At 36.8% G+C, this 21837-nt stretch overlaps 1 protein-coding gene across 5 annotated transcripts in view; it reads right to left on the reverse strand.

Moving 5' to 3' along the window:
- Positions 1-21837, reverse strand: part of PIK3C3 (phosphatidylinositol 3-kinase catalytic subunit type 3) — an 82875-nt gene that overhangs the window by 14244 nt on the left and 46794 nt on the right. For 3 of the 5 annotated variants that reach the window (XM_037372221.1, XM_037372220.1, XM_037372219.1), the window contains 2 exons: positions 16211-16379; positions 10540-10630 (listed from right to left, as the gene is read on the reverse strand). In XM_037372221.1, the coding sequence (XP_037228118.1) occupies positions 10540-10630; positions 16211-16379 (260 nt within the window). Of the gene's footprint in view, positions 1-7327; positions 8998-10539; positions 10631-16210; positions 16380-21837 lie in introns of those variants that run through there. The other 2 variants (XM_037372222.1, XM_037372223.1) reach the window with 2 other exon arrangements.

Consider the following 21837-nt stretch of genomic DNA (forward strand, 5'->3'; position numbering starts at 1 on the left):
ACCCAACAGGCGCCTCTATGGGGAAGAAGACAGGTTCAGCCCATCGACTCATCCCAGAAGTACGATGAAGTCTTCCCTAACTCCTCCCCTGATTCATTCACTTTTTACACTTTCTTTGCTCTCAGGTGGAGCCTGAATGACTCTAGCCATACATTCTTTCATTATTGATTGGTGTAAACTTCTCTCGTTTTTATTTAAAGACATAGTTGATAAGAAATAGTGCATGCTTGGTGAGGGGTGGTCGTGCACTGGAGGTGGGTAACTTTGGGATGGAGGTGTGTGTTAGTATTAATACTAACGAGTTCATAATGAGCAAGGTTCATTCTAAGGAGAACAGTTTCACCACAGCTGTTGGCCCAGCAACGGACATCTCATGTATTTTCCATTTGACAGCCGCTATGCAGCTTATCGGCTGTACGGTACCATCAAGTTCCCAATCCTGCAGGGAGCAGAGCAGAGCAGAGCCTGGCCTTGGGGTCTCCACTCCGCTCCACCCTCCACTGCTCCTCTAGGACAGCAGGTTGTGTTGCTTAGGGAAGCACGGCGGAGTAGATTCCATGCACACTAACCATCCTGAAAGTGGCAACTCTATTTTTCCCTAAACAGGGTTGTTATAATACTGCAATTTCTATTAGGTCTCTTATTTTTCTATAATTTCACCTCTCCAAGTGATTTTCCCACATGCAGAAATTAAACTATTTCATGCAAAACACTGATATTTCCCACAAAAAAAAAACCAAAACCAAAAAAACAAACAACAAAAACCACATAAAACAAAACAAACACCAATGCACCAAAAATATCTGTTTTATAAATATGAAATTTCAAAACCTGTAAACTTTACATCTATTTACAATTGGGATATTTCATTATAAAAATGGAAGTTGTGAAGTTAACTGAAAGGGAAAGAGCATAACATCTACCAGAATAACAGGCCATGTTAACTGCTGGTAAACTTCCACATTCTTTTTCCTTAAAGCATCTTCACGGAGAACTAAAGACTACTGTTTTGAAAATTGTATCAAACATGTTGTATGAGGCTGATTTCACAGAAAACTCCCAGTCAGGTCCAAGAGCTGTGTACCATACAAAAATCAAGACAGCAATAAAGAGGAGGTGCAATACTCAAGAAAACCCTAATCATCATATCAAAAACTGCAGCTAAAGGTCTGAGACAATGGCAGGCGTGCATCTTCATTCAGTTGAATGAATCTCCAAGTTTACCCTTCTCTTTTTTGGTATTTTGTATTTTTGGAAGTGTGACAAGCTTAGAAGAGATCATACACAAACTGAGCTGGATTAAGTGCTAGCGCAGCTAAGTGCACTTCATTCCAAAGCTCCAAGATTTTCACTTATGCTTTTTGCTCCTTAACCACACGACTGCCCTTTTCCCTATCACCAAGATTTCTTATTTTTTGGGATTTTTTTTGTCCTAAAGTTTGGCCTACTGAACAGTATAGGGCGTAGTTATCCTTGTATGAAACTCACGAATTTTTCTTTTTTACCAGCAAGCATCTTCTCACTGCTAAAATATTAGCCAATGTGGATTAGGTACTTCAGGCTCAAGGTTAAGACAAGCTTTTTAGAAAACCTTATGAAGCTTTTATGAACTGCAGGACAGTATTTAAATCCAAAGTTCATGAATGTTTGTAGCTATGTTTTTCGCAATTACTGAAGAAATCAGTAATGAATTTTGAGGTAACACTTCACGGTACATATGAGAAACATTTCTCAATCCTGTTTAGTTTTCAGGCAAATTGTGAGTCAGCCAATCTGAAGACTTGTGACTGTTCTAGTATTTATTCTCGCAGCAACATTAAGCAGTGCTGCTTGTGTTTTCTATGACTACTAGCTACATAATTTTATCATTCTAATATGGGATTGCTCATTGCACAGCTGCTAGAATTTAAGAGAAATTTCAGTGTCCTTTTTCATTGGGTCACAATATGCGTTGGATACAAGCACCCTGATAACAACTAAAATCTCAGGCAAAAATCAATTGACAGTCAAAAAAGAAAACAACAATATTTAGTGGGGTTTTCGTGATTGTTTTTCCTGGTTTGTCTTATAACTTGCCAAGAATCAGCATCCAAAATTCATGTAACAGAAATGGGTATTAAATGCTTGGCTTAACCCCTATCACGTTTCAGCTTTTTCAGCAAAAGACTTTCTTGCTTTCCCTGCTGCTTGCAGTCCAAACAACTCACAGTACAAACTATTCAGATGCTCTATTTGCATGAATAATTTAATCTGAAAGACTGTTCCAACAATAGCTTTTGTTTTCAAGGTTTTGATTTGAATAAACTACAGTTTCTAAATAAGGCTATATAGGCTTCTCTAATTTTGTTTTTTGGGGTTTTTTGTTTCGTTTTGTTGGGGGGGTTGGGGTTTTTTTGTTGTTTTGGGGAGTTTTTTTGGTAAACAGAAGCCAGTAAAGATGTTAGTGAACATCTCTAAACTGAATTTCCTTGAAAATCAGGGATTCAGTTGCTGCAGTACGCAAAGATGATACTGTCCCAGTTCAGAATTTCATCACATTGGCCAAGACTTTATAATCAAATAGCATGAGATAAAGCAACAGGAATACAGGAGTGTTCTCACACTCGATTCATGGTGTGATGTTTATTCCATCTTTTATTATTTTATTTTCAAATTAATTAATTTAGTTGCAAGACCAACAGTCTAGTAACAGAAAAGCTGAGAGTGCAGCTGCATCATCATTACCCAAATGGACAGAAACATGAACATCTGCATAGACAAAATAAGCTCCATATCAATGTGACAGTTTTTAAAAGAATAAACCTCCCCAGAGCAACAAGCAAATATAAATACTGAAACAAACACTCTAACCAGGCAAAACTGAGTTTCCTTCTCCTATAAAAGTAAACTTTGTCTTAGCATTAATGTATCTCAGAAGCGTTTCTCAGCTACGCCTTTTAACAAATACTTGTATTTTCAGGCAGGTGAAAAGGGACAGATACTCACTGTCTAAAAAGGCACATGAAGCACCAAATTAAAGTCCTTTACATTTCACTAATTTACAAACTCAACTCTCAACTAGCCAATGGCTAACTCCTGGGGAGGATAGAGAAGGGGGAAGGAGTGCAGGGCGTTTTACTACAACAGGGATGAAGAAACTGGCAAAATTAGCTCAGGCTGATGTGAATAAGCTGTAAATAATATGGTCAAGTTTGTATTCATAAACCAATATTCATTTTAATGCATAAATAAGCTTGTAATTGTATAGCGACAAAGGGGTTAAAATGTCTGAAAGATCATATAGACTGTTCTGGCAAGAAAGTTGCAAATCTCTGAAAGGGGAGCTGTCCTCCTTATCTGCAAAGCAAGCTGCCCTACCAAGGAGATAATGGGACAGCAGGATGGCCTTGAGTAAAATTACAAGGGGTATTGTAAAAACCCTGGGAAAGATTTCTACAAGTCTGCCAACTCATCACTTTTGAGAACTAAGGTGAAAAGTACACCATGAGGAAGACCTACGGCCTTCCTCCCATAGACCACTGCCCACATTCTAAAGACCCCGGCCCACAATTTTTGGAAGAATCTGCGCAAGCGTGAAGGACTGATAAGCTAATTAGCATACGAAGCGAGGGTAGGCGGGTTCAGGTGATGAATATGTATAGGCGTTAATGGAATATTCATTGTTTCATTCTATAAATATAAGATAATCTGCCCCTCTGGGTGTGTACGATTGGTGGAAGGATCCCCCGTACACCCGGCGCCAACAATAAAGAATACTTAATCACTAAGAAATTCTGAAGACATTCTTTGAAACAGGGCTTAGAAAAAATGTAGCTCAGAAACTCTTTCTGTACCTCCAGTCACATCACCCCTGCTCTACCTTTTACACCTGTAGAACAAAAATAAATTTACTTCAATATGTTTAATGTAAAAGGAACAAAATATGTCTGCTCTCTCTTCTTCCTAGTTTCCAAACACTTATGTTACCCATTTTTTTATTGAGGGGCATGAGATCTGGTCAATGTTTGCATAGACTTAGAAACACGGAGGGTGCTCTCAGTGTTAAACTCCATAGGAAGAAAATTCTCTACTCTTCTGAATGGTTTGTGTTAAATACCCAAAGGCACTATCAAAAGTGAATGGGGCTACTTTCACAAACAGCAGATACCAAATGCTTGCTGGAAGCCAGGTATTTGTGCCATCTATGCTCACAATAACCTCCCCTGTAAATGAAACTGTTGCAGCATCTTTGCAGCACCTTCTTCGATCAATGAGCATCTGAAACACAGTTCAGTCAATTAGGACACTGTCCTTTAATGCCTGCCGAGTCCTTTTGTGCACCAATGAATCACTGGTCCCTAATGTTTTCTAATTTAAAGGTCAAATTTTTTGCTATGAAGGACAGATAGAAATCATCTGGCTTTCCCGTAGAAAAATCAAAAGCTTTTTTTTGTTAGAAGGTGACAATGCTGAATACATTAGCTACATCTAAAAAGTGACGGTCTACCTCTTCCTTACACAGAACTGGCTCTATAATTGACTCCAGATTTTAGTCATTACTACTTAATTTTATAGCACGGGCTAACTTAAAAAAGGCCAACAATTAGCTATTAGTGCTGCAGCTGTACTAGAAATTAAAAAGCAAGTAGAAAAAAGGTATGTGGGGAAATCTTCATTGTATTACCAGTTACATTGACAAGTCAACATAAAGAGGTTTCAGCCCAGCCTTTTTCCTGAAAACTGAGAAGTGGAAAAGCATAAGCAAAGAGTGGAAAATCTAAAGGCAATTACCTCAGAGGCCACAGAAAGGGAGAGGCAAACTGGGGAGAATCTTCCACTACTTGTCAATTTAATTCCATTTTGTGACATTTTTGAACCAAAGCAAGTTTTCAAACAGCCTAAATCAGAGAGTGCCAGTAGGAGATGGTACCGTGAACCACGAGGTGAAACACACTAGACTGACACTTTTCTTTATAAATAGTACGGAGAGGACAAAAAGAGATGAAAGGATCAAAAAGACAACTAATTTTAAGCTCTGCAGCTACCTTCTCTTGGTCAAAAATTGACAAATGCTTTACTATTAAACAAAACACCAAGAATTTGAAGAGTGTTCCCATGGTTTTGAGGATGGACGATTTTGTGCAGTTGGTAATCACTGTCTTCTGGGGTTTTCGGTGGGGAAGAGTAGTGATCAACACTGCATTGAGGGAAGTGAGTCACTAAAGTTTTTTTTTTTACAGTTGAAAGGTACTAGCCAATTTATGTAGTGGGTATACAAACTGAAGGTGGATAGCTGGCTGGAAAACATTTTTCCATACACGCTCAAAAAATAGTTGTGAAACTCCAAACAGAGCTTTTTAGTTTTCAGGCCAATGCTGACTAACTCATTTTGAGTCCAGTTTTAGATGTGAGAATACATCATTAAGGTCAGCACTCACTGATACAACTTCTGAAAACAAATGTAAGTAAAAATGTATTGTGAAATTTTGGTATGCTCTAAAGCCACATCTCCAGTTGAGGTCATTAGGAATTTCTGGCTGTTTTCACACTACCAGGAAGGAAGTATCCACATTGTCATCTTTCTCTGGTAAGTAAAATCAGTTTGTGTAGAGCTTGCTCTCTTTTGGACAAAAAGAATGTGAAAGTACCTTCAGATGACAGGAACAGAGCACCCAGCTCTGCTTAACACCATCCTGTGCCATAAACCATGTCAAACAGGTATAAGCTATACTTATTTCCCAGAAAGCTGTACATGACACAAGCTGCTGTTCCAATTCTGCCTTCAAACGTATTCGATACGTATTTCTCCCAAGATATTTCACAATGACTGGACAGAAATAACAAGTGGACAATATGCTTCCAGTCAGATTTTCAACTTGATTATACAACTAGATTCTGCCAGTTAGCTCCTTGAGAAGTAACATTGTTACTGGAAGGTAGATGACTGTTTTGGCAAAACCAGTCTCCAATTAAAAGATCCTACCTGCCCTTTCGTTCCATAGGTTAGTAATAATACTCATGAACGCTTTCAGCACTCAAATTTTTCTAGAAAAAGTCTCATTTAACACTGAAATTCTTAAAAAAAAAATTAAAAAATCACAATTCAAATCACCCAATGCCTCACTGAAGAGAACATGCTCCACATAATTTTCCTTCATGATCTTGTTTCCTTTTTCGCCTGAACATAAGAAAGCCCAAGGATTGCTGATTTTCAGCCTTCTTTTCTATTCTAACTAGCAAGCATCCTGTTATAATATATATATGTCACAGGAAGTAACAAGACAGTACAAGAAATCAAGCCATACAAAGTGCCGTTACTATTCATTATTTAAATTTGTTTTATTCTAGCCATCATTATCATGTGGTATATGCAACTTATTTTAAAATTTATAATATGTATATGATTACAAAAATTATACCCTTATTCTGGCTCTAAAACTCAGAATATTATTTTCTGAAAGTTCACACATGGGGAACACCAAAAATATTCCCAAAGGCAGCTTTATGTGGTAGCAACTTCTCACATCTGGGTGTATTTTTCGCAGGCAGGTATTTCCTGCAACAAAGTATTGTCCTGCCTATCAGAAATGAAGATGATGTTATGACACCTTGTGAAGCCAAGGATTAGACTGGAACTTGAGCTACCATCTAACATTGCAATGCTTCCACTCAGAGGAACGAAAACTCTGACCACTGAAGAAATATATTTCCTCAGAAATAATCTTTAAAATAATTAATGCCCACTTAGTAACAGCAGTATAGCTGCACCTACTGAAAAAAATCCAGTATCAAAGATCTCTATGACAAATTAATTGTTTGCCACAATAACTTAAGTATAATTAACTCCCTTCAGTAAGCACTCCTTTGTTTAAAAACAAGAATATTTTTTTCTACTATATAATCTTCCTTGTAGTTTAATCATACACTAGTATTCTGATTTATCACCAAATTTAGGTATAAAGGTAACTTATCTAGTTACCTCAGTGACTTGACTTTAGCTGCCTGTGAGACCAGAGCCTCACTGGCTCATCCGTCCACTAAACCAAAAATGAGGGTTTCACTAAACATGTATTACTACGGCACCAATAAGGAAAATGGTGCCTATGAACTTCCCTCTGTGTAATGAAGCAGGATACCTTCCTAGATACAGAAACATTTGTAAACCTCCACTTTTGTTTCCCATGAAAGTGTATCGTAGTTGAAATGGCTATTGACTCAACTCACACATCAAAGGTAATTTAATTTTGCAGATCAGTCCAAAATGGATCTTCAGCTAATTTGAGTCTGTTGAAATATATATGGATTTTTTGTTTAAAGCTTTAAGAAAGAAAAAAAATAAAATCAATTGAGATGCTGAAAGCATTTATTTAATTTTCCTACAACAAGGTACAGTATTATCTTGTCAAATGACTGAAGAAACTTACTGCTCAGCCCAAGAGATGCAAGGCACCTTGTTCCTTTTTTTTATTAGTACTAACAAAGCTCGTAACTGATTTAAGACGGGCAAATGGGTCTTTAATATCCAAAAGAAGTTTTCTAACACATTATTAACAACAACAAAAGAATTACATACATCATTGTATATTGGATTAAGATGACTCCGATCCTAGCCCATTTACAGGAGATTTGCCATCAGGCTCTTTTTAAAGCAAAAAAGTAAAACTAAAAATTGAGAACTAAAGAAAACAATTACTGTCCTAGAGGCTTTGCACATAGTTGTATGCATTCAGTAGATCACAATATCCAGAACTGCCTCAAAGGGTCCTCTGTTCACCTACTCTTTACGGATCCCATTATGATGCATTATTTTTGCACAATTTCTAGGAGTATATTCAAAGGATACTTTTGGAACCAAAAGGACCAAACCTGCACTGTTAACAGGAGTTATAAACAGCTGAGCTGTCAGAGAAAAAAAAAAAAAAAAGAAAAAAAAAAGGAAGAGAGTTTATATAAAATAACAATACTTGGGGAGGGCTGAAAACTATGAATTACAAATAAAACATTTATGAATAATCTAAACAATTTGGTTATCTTTCTGGTAATATCTTACTGTGTGGGTTTGGTTTTGTTTTTTAAAGGAACAAGCAACTGTAAATGAACTTACAGAACTTGTAAAACCTTTTCCTCTCAATCCATTTGAAAATGTGAAAGTGATTTACATACCTTATCAGAAAGAACTCACCTTACTGGTTCAGTTCTAGCTCTTTTCAAATTTTAAAGCCTCTGTGAACAGACAGGCTTGAACCTACCATGAGGGTAAAAGTCACAGCTCACCAAACTGCAGCACTGTGGGAGCTCAGGATCCCAATAACCAACCACAGCATTCGATCTAATAGTGATTTCCCATGTAGCAACTAAGCTTGTTTTTTTTCATGTGAAGGTGGCACTATTATTTAGATTTTTTAAGGGAATTTACAAGTAATCACATTGATTTAATTCATAGCTCCTAGAACTTCCTCTTAAACTTTGCCAACATCCATGATCTCCAGTGGGGTATAATACAAATATGCTTTACACAATCTCGATTTTTAACTACTGTACAGTGAACTGTAACATACCAGCTGTAGAAAAGACTTGGCTTTAAATTCTGTTTCTTGATTTGTTATTTCAAGAAAATTATACCGGGAATTTATATAAAGACTTCTAGAAGCATCTGAAATACTCAAATGTTGCTACACTGAAACAATCCTTTATAAATATTTTACAGAATCTGACATCCTATTATTAATTACAAAAAACAAAATACCCATGGACAGCACTTCTACAGAGTCTACCACTAAAGAATAAAATGCCAATATACTACTAAGAAACAAGGACATTGCATATTAATTGGGAGTGAACACTGGGAGACTCCAACTGATAAAAGAAAAATGTCAGAGCTCATGAAGACAGAGCATTCCAGGCAAGAATGAACACTATCACGTCAAGCAACAGTGAACTCTGGACAAAGATGAGTAAGGTTAAAATGCGTGCCGAGTCTCAAAACTTATTGCTGCAAACATGAAAGAATCAGCACTCCTGGAATTCAATGGAACAGTCAGTTTGATCTCTTTATGACTACTTCAGTCAACAACAAACTTCCCAAAATTAGCCCCTGCCCTATGTACAGATACATACATCAATTTCTCCTAGGATTTATTTTGCACCTATTTGTAAACTTTGCAACCTAAAAGGTTTTCCCCTCCTTACTGTATCATGGAAGTAAACCAAAAAAATCCCACGTACTTTCCATTTTTCCCATAGGTTGCTAGTACTACACATCTCTCCTCTATAAAAATTTATAGATGTGTTGCAAGCATACCGTTAGGAATGTCCCTTCAAAAACAGGTGTGTCTACAAAAATGTAGTTACCCCCAGAGCTTAGGAGGTATTGAAACATTTTGGTCTTCTACTGTAAGCCTTTATCTCCCACATTCTATTTAAGTAACCTACTCAACCTTTGTAGGCATTTAGGGACAAAGTTGTGGCTCAAATATTGATATGGAAAAAGAACTAGCTGTTGGTTTCTCAGGAAAATAACCAGGTTCAGGGAGGGCTGTCATCTTTACCACAAAATACTTCTGGCTAGCTCAGCCTTCCTGAAAACAGAATTGAATAGCTACATGAACTCTGTATCAATTTGAAACCAAGAAACTCTGAAATCCTCAACTTTTTGCAGGCTAAAGGAAAAATAAGGTTGGAGTCATAGTTTAGTTTTCTTTAAGGAAATCATATTGGAACATGAAATATTAAAGATTCTGAATATCTGTTCTCATAACTTATTGAAAACACGCAAGAAAAGCCTATTTTAGAGAAAACCCGCTGCTTGAATAAAAATTACACTGAACTGATTTCCATTGGATATACAGGCTCCACAAAGTCTTTTGTAGAATTAAAACAGATAGCCCTTCACTGTAAATCAGGTTATAAAAAAACCCAACATTTGCCTAAATGTTAGTGTAATGCAATCTAGATGAACATTTATACAGTATCTTTGATGTCAATTGTTGTTGAAACATCAAATGGAGGAAAATGATACAGGCTGGTGCAAAGGGACAAAGCAAGAATTATGGGACATGAGTTTGTTTTCACAATAAACAACAATGTCTTTGTGATGAAGATATACAAGTCTACTGGCTTTAAATCTTCAGCAGACCAGTTTTATACCTACGAGTAGACTAGTCTTACAAAACCATCCATGACTTACAGGATTCTAGACTAGATGGAACAATCTTTCATGATACAGTCCATGTTGATTGCTTCACTGATCAAAAGTTTCATACAGTGGAATCACTGTTCTTAGCAGAATGCTAAAATACCACTTGGAATGGAGTGCTACAGCAGACTCCTCACTACAGCACAGACGATAAAAAGCACTTCCGCATTTATGGGCACATGTGCTAAGTGATCTCAAAAGTATATTCTCCTACCTTTAACTTTAATGTTCTAGAAATCGCTGAGAATTTCTAAGACAGGAGCAAGTACTTTCAGGTCAGTTACAAGTAAGTTACCACAAGTAACTGAAAACTTCATGCCATGATGACTTTGGTTACTGAAAGACAAGGAAAGGTTTCCAGTTACCTTTTTAACAGTCTTGTCAGGTTCAAGAGCAATATCTGGAATGTTGGCATCCACCATGAGGGAAAATAAGTTCAAGATCAAGTTGGAATACCTAAGCATAAGAAGAGCAAATTAGGTACAACACTTTGTAACCTATACAAAAGACATTTTGTAAACAACTTCATTTAAGAAATCATCATCTTAGTATGAATTGGTAATGCTTCAGGGGAGATGCATTAATAACACTGTAGTTCAATGTATTTATATTAAAAACATAGGATATCTGCTATTCGCAGTGTAAGTTTAAACCTCAAACTGTCTCAAACTGCCAAAACTGACGACTGCTTGGTTTTGTTACAATTTTCTAAAAATTGCCAGAACATTTATTCAGACACACATCGAATAAAAAAATGTGATTTCGTATATTGTAAGATTTAATACCATTTTCTACCTCTAGTAGTATAAACATATGCTGGAATATTGATGTAAAGGTTATTTTTTATATATTAAAAAAAAGATATCAGAGATACAGCGGTGTTACACAAATTAGCATTCAAAAAGTTGAAGTCTTCACAATTACAAGAAACAATTTTTCAAGTTGTTGCAAGGGCTTTTGCCATAACAAGTTGAATATAAGTGATTTAACCAGATCCAAGTCTGCAGTTGCTCACTTAAGCTGCAATAACAATGGCGTGCTACACTTATGAAGTACAAATACACCATTTATAACCATTAAAAAAGACAAGACAGTGCACAGTTTAAAGTTTTAGTATGGTGTTGAAGTCCTCACGAATCTTTTAAAGAACACCATTTTGCCCTCACAGGAGATTAACTGTAGAGATGTTTTTTGAAAGGATAATTTTCAAGCTGTTCAACATACACTGAACTTCCTCTGCAAGGAGATCTAGTCCCCTTTCACAGACAAAGTACATAACTGACTTCAAAATCTGAAATACTGCTTTGCTAAGAGCACTAGAAGCTTCACAGATAATATAAAATGAATTCTTAGCAGCAAAACTTCTTTATTAGCAAGCTGCTGAATATATGTAACCTGACAATTTCAAGTAGCACGAAGTATTTTAACTACACAAAACGACTGCTGCATAGCCATATTTTACAAAGTAAATACTACTCCAAAAAAATTAAATGTCTCTCTAAAAAAGCATAATTCTATCAAAAATTCTTGACACTTCATTATTATCTGGAACTAGCATTACCTAACACACTCTAATAAAAGTTTTAACTCTTTGTAACACAAATATTTAACATAAACTGTTTGGGCAGAGATCTTCATTGTCTTAAGTTACTTCAGCTACTCTTCTTCACCTTCCCAGGGGCAAGGGGCTGGAATCAGGAAAATAACTTTTATGAAAGACAGACAGACAGAGAAAAGTTACACTACCATTTTGTTTCAGATCTGGCTAAGGAATCTGGCAGTCAAGTTGCTTTGGTGCCAGGAACAGACACCACAGGTTTTAAAGAATTTTTTTTCTATTTGCCTGAAAAAAGTGTATCTCACTTTAAACATGTTTAAATCTTACAGCTACATTTTCTCAAGTCTCTTCTTAGGTTGTTGGTAGCTTCCGCTGGTAGTTCTCCCTTTGAACTGAGCTAGGAGTCCAGAGTCTCAGAGTCTCTTTTGCTCTTGAACCACACAGAGGATAAAAGCTTATGAGCACTAGAGGTTACTGAGGTTATTTAAGTGATGGAGGTTTGTAAGAGAGATTTCACAGGTCTAGGTAACATTGCTAGACGCCAGTTAAGAGCTGGTTCTGTTTCACAGAATTAAGTCTTTTTGTTCTTGGTGCTTAAAAGTAAAAGCACTAGAAGCATAAGATCATCTGAAGACCCTAATTTAAAAAAAGAAACAAAATCAAGGACAGGTAATTTTTTTTGGGGGGGAGTATGGAACGAGAAGATACAGAAATTAGGAAAGAGCTTCTCACTGTATCTTCAGGTCTCTCCTCTGCCCCTCACCCTGACATTTAACTCAGTTATCAACTAGATGGCAGTCCTAAGGATGAAAAAGAGCTTATTAAGTAAACTTGTTAGCTGCCTCTAGGATCCTTGTCACATTCCACACATTTTTAGAAAGCGTATTTAAAAACTGGAACTTGACAAGAGGTAAGAGATTCCTGCTTCAGACAGCTGGCTGTCATTCTTCCCTTGGGCAATATCCTTGACAAATACGCCAAGAGGTTCACAACTGGTCAACTGACAGCCAAAATTCATCCTAAGATTAGACATTTTGCTGAAACACCTGCATTAGGAATCTGACCTGTGAAAAACAAAATGCCTTCATCAGGCCAGTCATATCACTCTGACATCTATGTTACAAAGACCTCTGGAACGGCTGACCCCCATCCACAGCCAGAAAGAACAAGAAGCTGTTTTTCTAGGTTTAAGGAGCTTCAATTAAGTACCTAAATCTGACTCTAAATCCTTTTCATGTAAATACATTCTTTGTTTTCCTCAAAGCTCAGTACAAATTAATTTGCAAACTAAATGAGAACTCAACTACACTGGAGGTTGATTAAACTTCTAGTTTCCACATGAAGTGCTAAAAAAACCCAAGGTTTTGTAAAAATTTAAGAAATCCAACAAAATAACTCCTACACAGAAGAGGCCTCATACATACCAAGAAAGAAATGCACATTAGACAGAAGTTCCAATTCTCACTGCAATCTTTTCTGAGAAAAGCAACTTTTTTCTTTTTAAGTGCTTAATATATCATCAAATATATACATGCTTGATCCTAAGCACTCCTTTATGTATTTTTTTTTTTCAGCATTTACTGGCTTCTTTGCATACAGATGTCCTAAACCAACTGAGTATTTAGGCTGTTGACATTCCAATACTTCTATCAAATTCAAAGCCACAAACTTCCACTACAAAGACAGGACCGGACAGCACAGCATACAGTTTTCTGCAGTACCAAACTAAAGCCCCGTTTACCTCGTCTAACACAGAAATTCCTAAGTTTAAAATGTCATAACCTTTTCCGCAGTATAACTTGGGAACCCCCAGGACCCATCTCTTGTCAAGACTACATATAGTCCCCCAATCAGTATCATGACCCAGTTAGCTACAATAAACCATGGCATTTATTCCTCCAATAGTATTTCCTTGCAGCCCAGACTTGAGCAAAACTGACCTGATCCTTTCCAGTTTCACTTTTGGTTTTTCCTCTTCACAATGTAGCTCCAGCTTCTAGAAGACTATCCAGACCCTGCACTGCCTAGCTACAACCTTATCAAAGAATCAGCCCTTCCCAAGGGCCATCACAGCTTTCCACTTGTTGCCTACAGCACTTTTCATTTAGATCTATATGGCCACCTCTGTCCACTATACCACTGAGAACAGATTGGGGAAAAGTCTGAGCCAGCAGGATATCCCAACCATACAGAGCCAATCTCATCCCAAAGTACAGCTTCTCTCCCTAATTACTTCCTACTCCTTTGTCCTTATCTGTGCCCACTAACTCAAACTGAACATCAAAATTCCCACATGACTAACACAGGGGAACCCTTATTTGGGAAGGGACAGTACAGTCTCTAACCTCACTCTGGAAACAACTCTGAAGTGTGGCTGGATTCTTCTTGGCTGGATCCTGCTGAGAATGTGTAAACTGGGGATTCTCAAAGGATGGGAAGTGCTGACACATATCAGGACTTAATATTTTTAAATAGGCTCAACATGTATAACAAAGGTGTAAAAGGCTGCTACAGCCCAAGTGACAATGCAAGCTCTGTTGCCAGCCACAATTTGCTCTGTGACACATTGAAAAAGCAGAGGCTGTGCCTTTGATACAGCACTGCTGACAAACACACAGGACTGATGTTCAAAAAAGTGGACAGCACCGCCCACACCCTCCAGGAAAAAATACAAACAAACAAAACCAATAAAAACCTGCACATCAATGATCATATGCCAAACTACTTCAACCTAAACCAATGAACTATTTTTCCACTTGCAAGTTTTAAAATGTTTTAATTGGTTTCACTGTGCAACACCCATTCCACCAGGAATCCTGAAACACTTGAGAAACAGCACTTAGAAGACATACAGAACTGTCTGTACCCCAGGGAAATAAAGAAGAAAGAAGATGACAGAGATGTCAGAGTTTGCATTTTGTCTTAGCAATCAGAGGTTATAATTTCACACTACTTAGCCAGAAGAATTATCTGTGAATGGGTTTGTGTCAACATGCAGAACTGTTAGAACTAAGCCATTCCACCTCCAATACTTTTTCAACAAGTAATCTTAATAATTTTTAGTTCTAGTTGCTTAAAGTAATAGTTACACTAATACTAACATTATCCTATGCTACCTTTGTTGAAAACCTTTTAAGATATTTATCCAGCACCATCTAAAAATACTTTCCTATTTAACTGAATAAATATTGGAGAAACTACAATTGCAACTACAATCCCCGACATTAAAAATGAAACCACCTTAACCTACAGTTTAGTTTGATACCCAAACTACTGCTAGACTCCACAGTTAATTATGATCTTTGTAGCAAATCACTGCATAAATTCATGCCATGGATCATCTTTCACTGACACAACAGACCTTTCCATTGAAACATCTAAGTTTAAACAACAACAATTCCAGTACTTCACAATAAAAATATACAGTATTACAAAAGTTTTGAGCAACATTTAGAACATGGACTATACATAACCTTTCTGATTCTTCTCTGAAGTCATGAATGTTGTTTGCTAATAACATGCCATTGTTTTTTCATGCTGCTGAACTGCTTTTAATCCATTAACAAAGTCAGTTCATAAACCAACTACTTACTCTCTTTTTAAGAAAACTACAGCAAGATTAACAAAACCACATTTTTAATTGGTATCCCTGACTGCCTGCTTCTTACACTGTATGTACTTGTCACATAGGCTTTTCACATGACTGATTTTTTTCCACATATTTGGAGGTTTATGTTATGCAATCTTGGTAAGTGAAATTCTTTCATCTCCATTGAACACGTACTAAATCAAATCACTGGACAAACCAAGACTGCTTACCTGTGTTCTGTTCAAACAGAGCACAGCTGAGCTATCTGGCTCAGAAAGTTGATGGTAAGTAACATAGTCACTGTGAAAGAATGAAGCTGAATCCAAGTTAAAGTAAAGATCTGTTGGCCTGTAAGTAGATACAGTCTAAAGAGGTTTTTGCTGTCACAGTTTTTGGTATCTACAGAAACTGCTAACGTACCTGTCACTACAAGTAGCTAATCTTTGTCCCGCAGGCCCTGAACCCAGCTAAGCTTATGTATGTGTCATCTTCAAGCCAAAAAATTTGGTCATCACTGATCTAAACTGGAGAAAGATAAAGCAGGAAATGAATAGTGACTTAAAAAGACGGTTCCTTGATTATCAATAATGAGATAAAAAGTTGCTTAAGGGCAAAAACGTATCAAAAAAGCAAGATATAATTTACACCCTACAGGAGTTCTTAAAACCCCCACTACTGGGGGCCTTAACATGAAGGACATTTACACTCAAGCTCTGTTACACCAATGCCATCATGTTTTCATTCCATTGCTTCATACAAATTCTTGTGTCTACATTCAGACTTCAAACAAGTTTTGAATTTTCAACAAAAGTATTTTCTCTGATTCATTTACTCCTCTCCTGTATTAACGTGGCTCTAATAAATGTTAGTATAAACCTAGTATTGTTACCTGCGGAGATGGAGAAAGGCTGTGTAGCACTGCTTACGGAACTCCTGGTACTGTTCACTCTGCGTGCCTCCCATACCTTCCACCATCTCCTTATTGAGCTTCATTGGGGGAGGTAGAGGCTTAGGGTCCCGACCCAAAATATAACCAAAGTCAATGTGAAATAGTTTACCTGTAGAAGGAAAGGCAAACACTTCACATTGTATCAAATCTTGGTGCAAACATTTATCACCTTTATATGCAATCTCCAGAAGATGCTAAGCAGCTCAAAAAAACCCAAAAAAATTACAGTTCACTGTTTTCTGTAAGGCTTATAAGTATGTATTTTATATCTTCAGCTGCCAATTTGAAATTATGGGTTTAAAACAAGTAAAGCTGATTTGAAATTAATTAAAAGTACTAAAAATCTTTTTTTTTTTTTTAATTTAAAAAAACTAACAAGTTGAGATTTTCTGCCTTTTTTTTTTTACATGGAATACATACACAAAGACTGAATATTGAAACTGGTCAGTAGATACTAAATGCACAGTTATATAATAGACACTACTAGTTCTTTGTGCTTTCTTTAGAATTTGTTGGCAAATTACAATATTAACACACAAACTGCATTAATTTTAGTATCCCATTTTGTTTCTGTGGCATGAAGTATCTTATTTTAGTTGTTTTAAATTTACTAAAAGGAAAACAAGACTCATGATCCTATGAGTGACCTTTTGAAGCTGCTAAATAACAAAGAAGATTTCAAAGCCATTTCAAAATTCTTCCTAGTTATTTGAGTAAGATTAACATTTATCAACAGTTTTCATACATATTGAAGAAACATCACTATGATTCTAAATTTGAAATTTTATTTCCCATGTGCCAAAGTCTGTCTTTTGTTTTTTCAGTACTAAAATGCAAGAGTTCTATGAGTTGATCATTACCTTTCCCTTCTCAGATCAACGACTACATATAAAATGTATCTGCAGCATTAACTTGACAAAAACTTATATATATCTTGCTTCAAATGCACAAAGCACTTCCCTTCTTATGAAGAGCTTGTGTGCTGCCATGCTGTTTACAATATTGCTCAGATATTTGTTGGTGAGTATTCACTGCATTGTCTTCCAATAGTACTAAACCATGTGAGAAGCAATAGGTGGTAAAAAGAATAACTGAAACACTAGCAAGTTTCCAAAAACCTTCCAGATAATCTGAAGATTAAATATTATATAAATACACAAACTAAAATGTTGTCAACAGAAAATAGGAAAATTCTGTTGTCAACAGAAAATGAAAATTCGTAACTCTTAGGAAGCAGTTTCTAGGAACATTCTTGGCTCAAGTAGAAAATACTGATCCCACAAAGCAAAAAGAAGTTTCTGAAAGTGTTCTGCAAACAAATTTTCAGTTTGAAATGCATCATTTAAACAATGAATTGGGCCATACCAGAGCTGCATTACAAAAAGATAGTAAGAATGCAGATATGCAAGAAATATTTATATTAAATACATTTTTTACAATATGCATATAAATGAAATCTGTTAAGCGATTTCCTTAGGACAGAGAGAAACCATCTTCCTGAGCTTTGCAGTAATGAGTAGTCAGGACGTAAATTAAGAGGCACAAAAAACTGATGTATATTTGAACCAAAAGGTTTTGCATCCAAAGCGAAGCTACCCAGTGACATTAATGAATTTAAATCTTATATGACTAATTATAGAGGAGGATGAAATGTAGATACAAGATGGAAGATCTCTTAAACAAGGAAGTAGAAAATTATTAGCATGATTGTTATCTGACAGTCACAGCACAGAACATACAGAGTCTTGCTTCAGAATTACGGAACCAAACAGTATTATGGACAGAGCACTGTTTGCCAAGCGGTATCTTAACCTGAAGCATCTGTATTCACTTTAACCATAAGCTTAGGTATTCAGCACTCTTGGGGGGGGGGGGGCAGAAAGAACAGTCAGTATTTTTCAATTAGTCACCCCTCTTTGACCATTTCATTGAATAATAATGTTCTATCAGAGAAGGCTGCTTGAGATCTCTCATAAGCACTCTTCTTCAACCCAAGAAACAAATTCCATCACAGTCAATTTTCTAAGGGAGATCACAAGGATGCTTAATAAGCAGGCAAAGTATATGCTAGTTGATAAATGCCACAACCATTACATTTTGCATACCTATTGTGCTAAAAAAAAAACAAAAAAACAAACCCTCCGTTCCTTCAATAGTTTTTCAAGCTGTTACAGGAGTTTCTTTTAGAGCACTAACTTCTTGAAGTAGGCGCTCTGATATATACAACCCCTCTCACCCTTAAGTTACAAGAAATGTTTAATTAAAAAGTTTGGGGGGTCTGTTTTCTGTTCAATTATTCAAACCTGTCACCTTGAAGAGTCAAGAGACAACATTTTGAATAAAACAGAAACTCTTGTGGTAGTAATTAAATCCTTTTTTTAGTTTGCTCTAGAGATAGGCAGTAAGAGGCAATGATTAATAATTTAAATTGGTAAAAAATGATGCACCTAAAACATTCAAAAGCGTTTTAAGAGCTGACTGATATAGGTTCATATAAATTAGATATCAAATACTGTACTTACGCATTTTTAGGAATCAAGTGTAAAAGAAAGTATAAGATGAGGCCATCCTGCATTAGCATTATAGCTTTCCTAGCTGTACTTCAAAATTTGGTAGACTTTTAGCTGACTCAAAATGTATGTCAAAAGCTTTCATTTAAATACATTAAATCATTTTTCAAATTTACGTATTAAATAGACAACTCATTTTCATTTGTGCAGCTTCTCCAGGTTCAATCAAACCAGTATACCGTATTACAGAAGGTTCCCCTAGGTGCTGGCCTGAGGATGCTACACAGTACAGACTACCAGGCAGCATGAGGGAGTACTGCAGTTCTAGAGCTTTCTATGGAAAAGCCTGACTTACATTCTCCTCAAGGACCTTATTACAGTGTGAACAACTGAACAGCAAGCCTGCTTTGGACAAATGAAATTGGTTGTATATGTAGTACTGAAAATTCAGTGAAGCTTATATTATTATTATTTATATTAGTATATATATAGGATGTATATAGTCTTTATACATATTTTATAATATTTACATTGTTATTTATAAATAATCATCAATTTAATAAACTTGACTATTGGAAAACGTATAATCTAAGATAAAAAGTTGCAAGTAGCTCAAGTGACAATCCCAAGTGAAATTTGTATCAAGGCATAACATTGAGCATCCCACTTTCACGATATTAATGAATGCAATAATTAGACTACCACTCAGTATAAGCTCTCTTATAAGAGCAAGACTGGAGAAAGTTTCTGGTACCTATTTGATAAGGTGTAGTGCCAGAAAATACTAGTAGTAGCAGAAAAAGCAGGATAAAAATAGTAATATCAACACTCGGACCACTGTTGCAGATTATATGAACATCAAACAAACAAACAAACAAACAAACATCACCCTGATCTAGAAATTACTGAAATTGTAATTTAAGAGGACAAAAATACATTTAGTAAGAATTTTTAGTCTGTAAGAGTTGACTTTCATTGTGAATAGCATATTGTCTCCGATGTTAGCAATCACTCCTGATACACATCTGTACAGAGGCAAAAACTGCCAGCAACAAATTTAAACATGTATTTTTCTTCAAGAGCACAGTTCCTCAAAACTGTACACATTTGAAATCTGTCAGCCTTAAGTATATGACAATACTTAAAAAATGACCTTGTCTAGTAATCACAGCTGAGAAACAGTCTACAGGAGAATCAGCATCTCATTTGGGCAGGTATTGAGTGAGGTTTTTTAGTTCCGGAGTGTCACACGATTTCTGTGGTTTGTATTTGAAAATTCCTGAAAGTTACGTAACTTGGCTGAGAAAAAGCATACCTTCTCAACTGAATTTAGAAGACGACTCTTTAAACCTTTATAAACAACGGTTGAACTTGGAAGGGACCTCTGAAGGACATCTGGTCCAACCTCCTGGTTGAACAGGGCCTGCTGGGCTGCCTTGCCCAGGACTATGTCTGGATGGTTTCTGAGTATCTCCGAGGATGGAGACTCTACAACCTCTTTGGGCAACCTGTTCCAGTGCCTCATCACCTTCACCGTGAGTAACAATTCATACTCAGTGTGGTATTTATATACACTTATCATCTATCCTCCTGGCAAATTAAGACTGCTTGTGAACTTTGTGTAACGCTATTTTTCTAAAGGCTTTGAACTTCTATGTTTTATAAAACTATTACATTTCCTTCCTTCAATATACACATAGTGCCGGTGCCATAACACATACCGTTCAGTCTCTCAGACCATCATGTGAGTCTCTCAGACCTCAGCTTCTAATCCATTTTCTTCAGATCTATTACATCTCAATTTAAAGGGCTCCTAATCAGTCATGCTGAAAGGCAAAACTGGACTTCTAGTTTTGGTTTATTAGTGTTCCTGAATGACAGCTAAGCCATATGGGTGATGGGTTTTTTTTGTTCAAGTCCACTTTTAAACTAAAAGAGCAGTTACTTTAGACAACAGGTGAAACAGATTTCATCCTCTGAGATTCTTACATTCTTGCAGAGCTAGATACAAAGGCCTTGGCTTTCTAACATTTAGACACTGAAACCTTTAGGCACCTATTTAAAAATCTGCATTCCCTATAAAAATGGGGATTTTAGGCATCTGAGAAAACAAAACATAACAATTCAGGAAATACCTTGAGACCACAGACAAATACGCAAGAACTTCCTGCCCTGTCTCAAGGCTAGGAGCTGGACTTCTGTGTAGGCATCCATACATGTAGGAGACCAACTGGAAAAACAATCTAACACCTAGGAAAGCTGGTAAGAGTGCAGTCAGCAGGTGATGAAACTCGTTAAGGGAACAGGGGGTAGAGATGCCCTGAGCCTGGCAAGGAAGGAATCAGATACTGCAGGAATGTCTCAAACACTGGGAAGATCAACAAAAGGTTACTTTGTATGAACTAAGTCTGCTAAGAGGGAACAGCCTGCTAAACCCTGAATGACGGCTCCAGAAGCAGCGAAGTCAGTGGGTTTCTGCAGTAGCTGGGGGAAAGGTAAACGCGGCAGGGGGAGAATGTGAACACTGACTGAATTCAAGACCAAAAAGACTTGCCCCTCCCCCCTCCCATGCCTGTAAGGAGCATGTGTGCTAATTTACAAGGCAAGTGAGGCTGATTTTAGTAAGGTAGTCCACATTGAACGATAGGAATAAAAGAGGAAGGCAAGTGATATTTTAGGAGGGGTAACACATAAAGGGACTTCTGGATGAGTGCTCCTACAAAAAACACCCCTCAGACAGGCCTGGCACTGGATCCAGAACTGGTGATCTCCCCCTCTCTTCCCCCCACACCCACTCCTTTTTTTCTCCTTTTCTACCTTTTTCTAGTAACGCAAGGCATGAAACTTTATATGCATGGCAAGCGATAAGAATTTCTGCTACCCAATTATCTACCAATGAGCCTAACTATGAAATAACAGTCTTTGTTCACCTATGGACCTCTGGTATTGTGTATACCCTATTCCGACCAACAGAACCAGCAAATCCGAGTCACTCCTCCCTCCTTGGTGGGACAGCACAAGAACATATAGTTCAAGATACACAGCTTCGGACAAACA

The sequence above is a fragment of the Falco rusticolus genome, chromosome W (assembly GCF_015220075.1).
Source record: "Falco rusticolus isolate bFalRus1 chromosome W, bFalRus1.pri, whole genome shotgun sequence".
NCBI classification, from domain to species: Eukaryota; Metazoa; Chordata; class Aves; order Falconiformes; family Falconidae; genus Falco; species Falco rusticolus.